The sequence below is a fragment of the Idiotropiscis lumnitzeri genome, chromosome 9 (assembly GCF_059441095.1).
Source record: "Idiotropiscis lumnitzeri isolate Australia: NSW breed Sydney's pygmy pipehorse chromosome 9, RoL_Ilum_1.0, whole genome shotgun sequence".
Lineage (NCBI taxonomy): Eukaryota > Metazoa > Chordata > Actinopteri > Syngnathiformes > Syngnathidae > Idiotropiscis > Idiotropiscis lumnitzeri.
In genome coordinates this window covers 7,329,659-7,339,864 of record NC_142399.1, presented here as the reverse complement: position 1 = coordinate 7,339,864, position 10,206 = coordinate 7,329,659, and the positions used below count along the sequence as shown (strand labels likewise).

Sequence of the window (10,206 nt, the reverse complement as noted above, 5' to 3'; positions counted from 1 at the left end):
CTTCCTGACTGTCGGATGCTCTCGTTTGAGCTGCATCTTTTTTTTCTCTCTCCTTCTCTCTTTTGCGTGGGCGAATCACAAAGTGTTGGAATCTATTGCCTTTGTCTGACAAGTCATCCATCTCTATGCGGAGGGGATCTGTGGGATGGAGTGATAGAAGAAGGAGGAGGAGGAGGAGGGAGAAGAAGGGGAGTGGGTGGGAGAGGAGGGGGGTGGTTGTCTGTGGGACTTTTAGAAACAGACACACAAGCGAGTGGGGCTTCATTCTCAGCCCAAAGCTCAGGCAGGCACGGTCCATTCCGGAGGAGAGGGGGACCCGCTTGTTGTCATCTCCGCCCCCCCTCCCAACATCCCACCCCCCTCCCGCACCCACACGCACACCCCCTTGTCTTTTTTTGGGGGGGCTGTGTTTCTTCCTCCGAGCCAGCCACCGGGGGGACCCCACGCCGACGCTCCTGCTCGCCGCCGGAGGAGGAGGAGGATTTCGCGCCTGCTCGGTCGGACCCGCGTGGAAGGAAAAGTCCGCTTCTCCGATGCCGCAGCCACACGCGTGGGTCATGCTCTGCACCTGACAGCCCACCACCATCAATCCCACTAGCTTTGAGCTTTTTTGTTTGTTTTTTCAAATTATTTTTACACGGACGAATTTTTCTTTCTTTGAAGAGCCGAGAAGTTGCCCCGCGCACCACGGTAGCCCACGCGGACTCTATATTGGCCGCACGGACTGTTTGGTGTGTTTTTGTTATTATTATTTTTTCTCCCTTTGACGGTTGCTGCACCAACGAGGCGAGACGGCGACCTCAGTCGATTACCTTTCTTTGCTCTGCTATCCCATGGATATTCACTGCAAGGCAGACCCCTTCTCCGCCATGCACCGTGAGTCTTTTTGAAACTATCACAAAAAATAAATCAAAATCATGAAATATCGCCGATAATTTGGGAATGAAAAGATGAATCGAGTTTGGCTGAAAATGCCTGGAGAAAAAAAACACAACGCGTTTGGATTAAATGGATTGGGCTGTTTTATTTTTTTGTTTGTGTGGGAGTTTGCGAGAGGTTTTATTGTTGTTCTTATTATTTTTTTATATAATTTTGACCTTCGCTATGACTGATTTAATATTGTGCACAAATTGACAAAATATCCTACTGTTATTTATATACAGGGAAAGAAAAAGGCAAATTAATTTATTGAAAGAATAAAAAAAAACGTGTAAGAATTCGTTCGCAAAATCGATGTGTGTTAAACAGAATTCAAATATTTTGCTTGATAATTGTGCAATTCAAAAACAGCCTTTTAGTGTCATTTGAATCCTAAAAAAAATATTAAACGCCAGATCACTTCCGTCTTACAAATTCTTCCCTAATCTCCAAAATGCAAATTCCACTTTTTATAAGGCTCGTTTGGTTCAAATTTTTTTTGTGAGTGCTCAATTTGAATACAAAGCTTTTATTACCTCGTGACATCACATTATGGAGACCAGTGTGTGGAAATGACGCCAAACAATTTCTCATTACAGTGCTAAAAGAAATTAAAATGGAAGCATTCAAATACAGTTAGAGAGGATCCCCCGGCCTGCGCGTCAATTATTTATCTGCGTTTGTAATATGAGTTATCAAAGGTCATTTTAATTATTTACCATAATTGTGCAGGGAAAATTAAACAGGTCGAAACGTAATACGCGCGACATGTGTTGCGCGGTACGAGCTGATCTTGGAAAATGTGACCAAAGCACAACGAGGAATAAATGACTTTTCCGCACGCGCATTTTGACGCATTAACACATTTCCCGCCCGCGCAATTAATCCAACGACTAGAAAGGAAAAGTATGAATGAAGGCAGGTGAGTCGTCTTCAGGTATGTAATGTTATGCTCCCTCCGGTGCCGCTGTTGTATCCCACGCAGGGCACGGCGGCGTGAACCAGCTGGGTGGGGTGTTCGTGAACGGCAGACCCCTCCCGGACGTGGTGCGGCAGCGGATCGTGGAGCTGGCCCACCAAGGGGTCAGGCCGTGTGACATATCCAGACAGCTACGGGTCAGTCACGGCTGCGTCAGCAAAATCCTCGGCAGGTAAAAAAAAACGAAAAAAAAACAAAAAACGAAACAAAACAAAAAGAGGATCCACGCACGCAAAACATCAATCTTGCAGCTCCATTCCAACCTCAGCTATATTGTGATATATAGAAGACAGCTTAAATCATTTTTATTTTTTGCTTGCTCACTGCATTTTTTTTTTAGCTTTGCGAAATGGGAACACTTTTATATGTAATTCTACACACTCGTGAGCACGAGAGGTAATATTTTGACATATATTTTTTTCCCAGCTATCAGAAGGCATTTCAGAGGTATTTCAATGCACACACACTGAATGTTTGTCAGAAACATTGCTCTTTTAATTTTTTTTTTTTTTAGGAATAATAATAATAACGATAATAATACGTCATGGTGGCATGTCATGCATGCGCACTTGTTTAAACCCACTCCCACTCAGCGCCATGATTACAAACCGCAATTCAACGTGTACTTTTTGTATCCATGCACTAACCGCAAAACAAAAGCTACCGTACATGAATCGTTGACGATATTAAACGTGCACTGTGTGCAGGTACTACGAGACGGGCAGTATTAAACCGGGAGTAATCGGAGGGTCCAAACCGAAGGTGGCAACCCCAAAAGTGGTGGATAAGATTGCAGAGTACAAGCGCCAGAACCCGACCATGTTCGCCTGGGAGATCCGGGACCGGCTACTGGCAGAGGGGGTGTGCGACAACGACACTGTACCCAGTGTGTCGTCCATCAACAGGTACAACCCGATTATCGTTATCATTTTCATAATGCGTGCATATTGGCAGTTCCCGAGGCAGTTTTTGGTAGTGGTGCGCGGGTGGTCTGTTGCAGGTGCAATTCAATCCCCCCCCCCCAACCTGGACTCATGTGGCCCTCCAACACGCAGGTTCCGTGGCAGCGTGGAGGGGAGAGAGAGGGAGGGAGAGAGAGGGGGGAGAGAGAGAGAGAGAGAGAGAGAGCAGGGGAGAGAGAGAGAGAGAGGGAGAGAGAGAGAGAGAGAGAGAGAGAGAGAGAGAGAGAGAGAGAGAGAGAGAGAGAGAAGAAAATCACATCTGTCTCGATAAAACGCGATCGATAGGGTGTAAGCAGGTCTGCAGGCGGCGGGAAATGCCCCGCAAAATGCTTCACTAGGCGGAGCGCAGCGGGACACGTAGCAGACATGTCGTCTCTCGATTGGACGACAATCGCTTCGTTATCGTGATCATAATTTTTATTAGCATTGGGGTGAAATGCACGTTTTTACACATTTTATCTAGACTAAAATAGTTATTAATGTGATCATAAATTGATTTTTGTAATATGATGACACTATATTTGCCATGTATGAATTATCCATAACTTTATATTAAACATATTGATCTCATGTAAACGATAATAGTTTCATTTCGTTTCATAAATGGGTTCATAGTCTTATTATTACTATAACGTGTGTGATACCAATAAAATTATCTGCCCAAAAAAAAAGAAACATTTTAAAATAAACTACATATTCCTGTCATGAATGGGCTATTATGCCCATTAAAAAAAATTACATGTAAAATCATGCATTCATTTTATATAACTTAAACCACTTTGTATTACTACCACATAAGCGCTATAAGAATAACTTGTACTATAATTAAATGTCTTTAATTTATAAATTTATAGACATGTATGATCAACACTTTATAAAATACATATTTTTTGTGGCGCTTCAAATTGATTTTATGGTCAATGTTTATTATTATCAGCAGAAGTAGTTCTAGTAGCAGCTCTATAGCTTTAAACTCATTTATAAAAAAAAACAATTTTAATATATAAATAAAGTTGTATTGCATTGTACAATATATATTTATATTATCTAAAATAGTTTATATTCCAACCATGAATGAGACCTTGTTATAATTATCATATATAAATATAAAACAGTAGGAATATCTGATGAAGTACATTTACTTCATGCATAGCCTAAAATGCTTTCTATAGCTACCATAGTTGGGTCTAGTTTTACTTCATACTAATGTGAAAAATATAATTATACACATTCCATTATAATTATAATATTTAAAAAATATATATTTATTTCATGTTGATTGAAATAGTTTCCCATAAATGGGCTAAAGTGTCTTTCTCGCGAGCGATGACACTGGTGGCGGTGATGGGGAGGGGCCGGGGGTGCCCTTGGAGGAGCGTTGAACTTTGGTTAGGAGCCACTGTTCCAGAGAGCTGGTCATCCGCATTACATTTTAATGAGCTGAAGAGAGTCTCATAACACGTCCAACTAAAGGTAGAAGAAGAAGCTGGAGGTCCGCAAATGCAGAGAGAGAGAGAGAGAGAGAGAGAGAGCGAGAGAGCGAGAGAGAGAGAGAGAGAGAGAGAGAGAGAGAGAGAGAGAGAGAGAGAGAGAGAGAGAGAGAGAGATTTTGTGACAGAGTGGACATTTTAAAGCTTTGTCCTGGGGGGGGGTCACTCTCTCTCTCTCTCTATATATATATATATATTTGTGGGTTCAATGTTTGAGGCCTTACGATTCTTTTTTTTTATGTCGAGCCAGATGTTGAGTGTTCAGCCAGGTTTGCAGTTCTGATATATGTGTGCGTGTGACCTGTTGCCGCTAAAAAAAGGCTTGACTTTAAAAAGACACGCTTACCTATGAGAGTTAATAATTGACATTGGCTCTAAGGGTATGTTTTTCTAACTTGCCAACAATTGCTCATGATTGCTGCTGTAAAAAAAAAAAAGCATGCACCTGTAATGTTGCTTTGCAAGGCAGCAGAGAGTCTGTGGTCTTTGCGGTTAAAAGGGGGAGTGACCTCTGCTCTCCTGACTAAAGAGGATGTCCCGGCATTACGCCCGTTTTCCTGCCGTGAATTATTAAGATGACAACGAAGGCCGGGTTGCCTTCTGTTTGCCCGCAAAGCCATGAGCGTGCTCCTCCAAAGGCCACTATTGATCCCCATTTTAATATTTCTTCTGGGGATTTCCCTTCTTTCCACACCAGCCCGAAACTCAAAAGTCGTTAATTCGCCCGTTGCAGAATTGTTTATTCAATAGCGACAACATGGACTGCAAAACAAAGTCCTTGAATTTATGAGTCTCCCCCGAGCCATGCGGTCAGATAACAGTTGTGGTGAGATGTTAGAAATTCAAATAAAATATTGATGTGTGTTTTCTGGAGGAGGCTGCGGGGCCTTTTGTGGAGGAGGGGGGAAAGGGAGGGGGGGCACATGAGACACATGAAACCAGTGTACATTTTCCCCCCCTTGAGGATGTTAACCCCTCGGTGCCCGACCCCCGAGCGCGCACACACACACACACACGCGTCGCGCCACCTTGTAATTCTCTTTTGTCACACCTGTCGGGCCTCGGCGCGGGATTCCAGACGCCGACTGTTATTCAATGATCTCATGCTCGCGTGTCAATCAAAAGATTATCACGGTCGCGGTGCGATGTAATGCGATCGGCCGTTGACAAAAGAGCTTGTGCAAATCCCAGCGTAAATGTGTGTTTGCCTAAAAGAATTACAGCAATCCTCGTATTATGCTTGTATGAAGGCTCGGCGAATTTGTCAGAACGGCCTCGGAGGACAAAAAGAAAGAAAATAGACAGTGGAGAATGAGTGAGAAATCAAATGAGAGGTAAAGCAAGAAGGTGCGAGAGGAAAATGAAAAATGAGAGACATTTCAATATTGGCAATTTTTAATTCAACTAATGCGCCAGTATTGGTAAAAAAAAAAAAAATTACATTAAAAAGCAAAACGTTCTACAGGGTGCCCCAAAGGTCGTTTTAAATATCGTTTGAATTAACATGAGGAAACATGAAGTGGTGCAGCCTGGCAAGTTGTTTTTTTTTTTTCCCGATCGCCGAGTACAGTTCAGCAACAGTTTGAGAAGCTTCACAATCATCAATCACACCGCTACGACACAAAGTAAAAGTGACATGGCGAGATTTTCAAAACAGGATTTCACAATGGCAGGCCCAAAAGCGAACTCTCAGAAAAGGGGATTGCGCAATTCAGCGGGTTGGTCAAAGGCTTCAACGAATCGGAAGATTATGACGCACAAGAACCTGAATCGAGTGCTCAATTCAATTTTTGCTGATGCCGAGTTTCGGATGGACTTTGCCCAGTTTTGTTCGAGGAGTTTGACGTTTTCATCACTGGCGCTAGTAGCGGGAATCAAAAACAAATCCTGTTCCGAGAGACGTGGCAAATCTTTCAAACAGGTGCTGAACTTCAAGTTAAGAATTTTTCATACTTTTGAATTCCATTTGAAGATCATCTTCCAAATATTCCCAATGTTGTCCAAAGCCGCTCCAGGACATAAATGACTAAAACCACATCAGTGTTTTTGTTGGTTGTGCGACGACGATTGACCACAAGAGTCATTCTGTCAATAATTATTTAAGAATGTGATTTCATTTTGAGATCATTTTCAATCCTGAAATGATCCTAATCCCGTGTTCACACATTTCAACGCCTTTTTTTTTTAGATTCATTGCTTCTTACGACTTTTACGAGAAAAGTAACAAGGGAAATGCAGGCAAATGAACATGGGCTGCGTCAATTGAGAATTCGAACATATCTCGAGCAGAAGTTGGAGCAAACCTGGTCGAGCAAGTAGATATGACAGAAATGGATGCGGGGTGGGAGAGAGCACAGGAGGCAGCCGGGGGAGAGAGATTATTAGACTTGGCCAGGTAGAGTCAGTGAAGCTGATCATTGAGGTGAATTGATGTGATTTCATGCTTTGTTTGCAAGACCATTCAGACCAAAGTGCAATGAAGACTTTCCCGCCACATCACATCGTCCCGATGCGTGTGTGTGGGGACGGACTTTATCATATTCGGGAGCTCAGAATCCCGCTAGATTGAAAGCGCATTCTCAGGAGGGGCCCATTCAGCCTCGCACACAAACCAAGAGATTGACCCTAAAACCCAGGGATTGCCTATTTGGGGCCTGAAAGGGGAGGATCCGAGCGGAGCCCTCGGACCGCCGCGCGCTTTCACATGCACGGGGCCTAAGTGGACATGATGAGCTGTGTTTAAAGCGTCTCGGAGTGGGCCGGCCTGCCGTGAAATCTCCACGCTCGGGAGGCGGCATTGATTGATCTGGCGCGTGTGTGTTTGTGTGTGTTGTTCACTTTACCAGGATTATCCGCACCAAAGTCCAGCAGCAGTTTCACCCGTCCCCTGATGGATCCATCACGCCGCTCTCCACGCCGGGACACACCATAGGTGAGCTTTCCGACTTTTTGGAATGAACAGAAAAGCACAGTTAATATTCACACTGAGGATGTGTTTGGAATCTCACAACAGTCGTTCACACTTTTTAATGAATTTTTTGGATTAAGTATAGAGAGTCCGTTTTGACTGGACATTTTGCAGAACTACAATATTTTTTTCGGAATCATTGAGTCCAAGCGTGGGCAAACTACTGTCCGGGGGCCGCATGCGGCCCGTTCAACGTTTTAATCTGGCCCGCCAAACTTGAAAAAATTAAATGAATCAACCTTGTTAATGTTTTATTTTCTAAATAATGTGTTTTTTCAAAGACATACATATTGTCGTAATGCTTTTGTTCACTTTCATTTGAAATGAAATGTATTTTTTTTTTCTCCGATGAGGTGAGGTTGCCAAAACACTCCATCCATCTGCTCCTGGTCCGGCCCCTATGTCTAATTTTAGAACCCATTGTGGCCCACCAATCAAAAAGTTTGCCCACCCTGATAGTCAGTCCCCCCCCATGCCTTGATTAATCATTATTTAGGGATTTTTTAGTGGACGTTTTAGTGAACATTCTTGGTCCATTACGCACAAATTACAAATCAATGACTCACTCTTTCCTCCTTAACCACAGTGCAATGGACCCCCACTATTGGCGGGACACAAGGCACACCACGAAAAGTAAAAAAAAAAACAACAAAAAAACACATAATTGACGCCCATTATAATTGCAATGAAAAAAAAAATATTTTTATTTATTTTTATATAGTGAATTTCTGTTTAACAAAAATGCAAACTAAAAATCCTTAGACAGCGATTAAGAATTTTCATAAAGTGGACTATCAATAATGGGAATATATGAAATGTTGCTGATTATTTTTTGTTTTGTTTTCACCAAAATTTTAGATAGGATCGGTCCATAAACATTTTTACAGGTATATATTCTTTATACTCTGAGAAAAAAAAACCTTACTGCAGGTGACTGAGCAGTTTGTCTATTTGGTATATTTATTGATGACATTATTGATGAAAGGCGATAACAAATGCACCGAGTTGTTGTCGAGTATTTCGGGAGTATGCTACATGTTGCCGACTAGGGAGTGAGTCCCAACCCTGCCTGACTTGAAGTTTTCCTCATCAGTACCCAGCACAGCCTCCCCGCCTGTGACCAGCGCCTCCAACGACCCCGTAGGATCCTACTCCATCAACGGCATCCTGGGAATCCCCCGCTCCAACGGCGAGAAGCGGAAACGAGACGAAGGTGAGGACGCGCGCTCTCTTTCAAATTCCCTCGCACGCCTCCCCCGCTCGTCTGTCTGTCTGTAGTTTTTGAGGGAGACGGCGTTTATGACAGCCGCCGAGGCCGAGAGTGTTTCCGAGTGGCGTCTCCAGTGACTTGTTATGTTGTATATCAGGCAGGGCCTTGTGATTCACTCAGGCTTTTTTTTTTTTTTTTTTTTGATGCGCTGTTTTTTTACCACACATCTCTATTTTACACCATGCTCAAAAGTCAGGCTACAAGGCATCAGCAAACGAACCATCTGCAATTATTCGTACTATTTTTAGACGACAGCATATGTAGGATTTTAACAAAACTACTACTTGCCGGGATACATTCAAAGATTAAGTGGAAGGCAAACCGGTCCGAGCCAGATTTTCTCAATGCGGACACACACTGCCCGAGGGCTAATAGATTATTGGACGTGCAAACAATTGGCTTTTTTAATGCCTGTGAATTGTCCCCAGCGGAGACCTGAACAGGTGTAGCAACAGAGTCAGAACGTGTGTGTGTGTGTCAACATTTTCTGAAGAGCATTTTACCAAAAAAGACCAATTCCCTCCTTTATGTTTGTGTCTCCTTAGTTCTCTGGACTGGCAACCACATGGACGGAAGGAAAATAGGACATTGTAAGTTCAAGTCTTTTTTTTAATTTAATTTAATTTTTTTATTTTGGGTCAAGAAGATCACTGCACTTTATGATCTTGCTTTTTTTTTTTTTTTACCTTTCAAGGGATGAAGTAACCGAGCGGAAATGAATGGAAATGGGTATTTGACATGTCGTAATGGAATCCCGGTCAATATAATTCAGTGGGAATCATTAAGCAACAGTCCATTTCCATCAATGGCTCATAATGTTAACAATTAAAATTGTTACTCTAAAAAATAAATAAATAAATAAAATGGAGGTATTATTATGCAGCGGGCTCAATAAAAAAAATGACTAATTTTCACATTGTTTAAACATTTACTGTTACCTCGGCAGTACCTATGAACAAAAAAAAATACACACAAACAAACAAACAAAAAAGCACTGACTTATATCGCATTTCATTCACAAGATCATTTAATACGTTTCACACATACTGGAATTAAATGTTCCACATTTAAAAAGCAGTTTCAAATAGACTTGAAGAGATGTAAAGGCAAAGTAAAGAAATGAAAAAAATGAGTAAAAGTGTGCAAGAGCAAGATTCTCTGAAACATGATTTTAAAAATACTTTGAAAGGTCTTAATCCGCTTTGTTATGTTTTGAATCTTTTCATTCATATCATTCACTCGGATAAATTATACCAGCAAATCGGAGAACCGGATTATAAAAAAAAAGAAGCAGCTTTTTAAGGCTGATTTTGGGGGAGGGGGGAATTACACACGGTGCAAGTTGTTCACGGGAATTTACGGTATGTTAAGCATTTTTGCTGCACGCATGTTTTTTTTTACCTGAAACTGTTCATGATGGAGACGAAATAATGTCGTCAGGCTGAAAATTACACAATGATGAAGGGCTCCTAAACGAGCGTTAATCATTTTAAATGAGGAAAAAAAGATGATGACGTGCACAGAAGATGAGCTTCACTAGCATGTTTTGAGGGTCATGGGCGGACGTATTTTGGGGGGATTTGTGCAAGCATATCCATGTTTGAAATAAGTGTGACAAT

The 10,206-nt window shown here is 42.1% G+C and overlaps 1 protein-coding gene across 7 annotated transcripts in view; it reads left to right on the top strand.

Annotated features, from left to right (window-relative positions):
- The first annotated feature begins 314 nt into the window (after positions 1–314).
- Positions 315–10,206, top strand: part of pax2a (paired box 2a) — a 30,903-nt gene continuing 21,011 nt past the window's right edge. The window contains exons 1-7 of one of the 7 annotated variants that reach the window (XM_088304142.1): positions 315–876; positions 1,904–2,069; positions 2,324–2,344; positions 2,605–2,802; positions 7,196–7,281; positions 8,411–8,530; positions 9,133–9,177. In XM_088304142.1, the coding sequence (XP_088160268.1) occupies positions 834–876; positions 1,904–2,069; positions 2,324–2,344; positions 2,605–2,802; positions 7,196–7,281; positions 8,411–8,530; positions 9,133–9,177 (679 nt within the window). In that variant the 5' untranslated portion in view covers positions 315–833. Of the gene's footprint in view, positions 877–1,891; positions 2,070–2,323; positions 2,345–2,604; positions 2,803–7,195; positions 7,282–8,410; positions 8,531–9,132; positions 9,178–10,206 lie in introns of all 7 variants that reach the window. The other 6 variants (XM_088304141.1, XM_088304146.1, XM_088304145.1 and 3 more) reach the window with 6 other exon arrangements.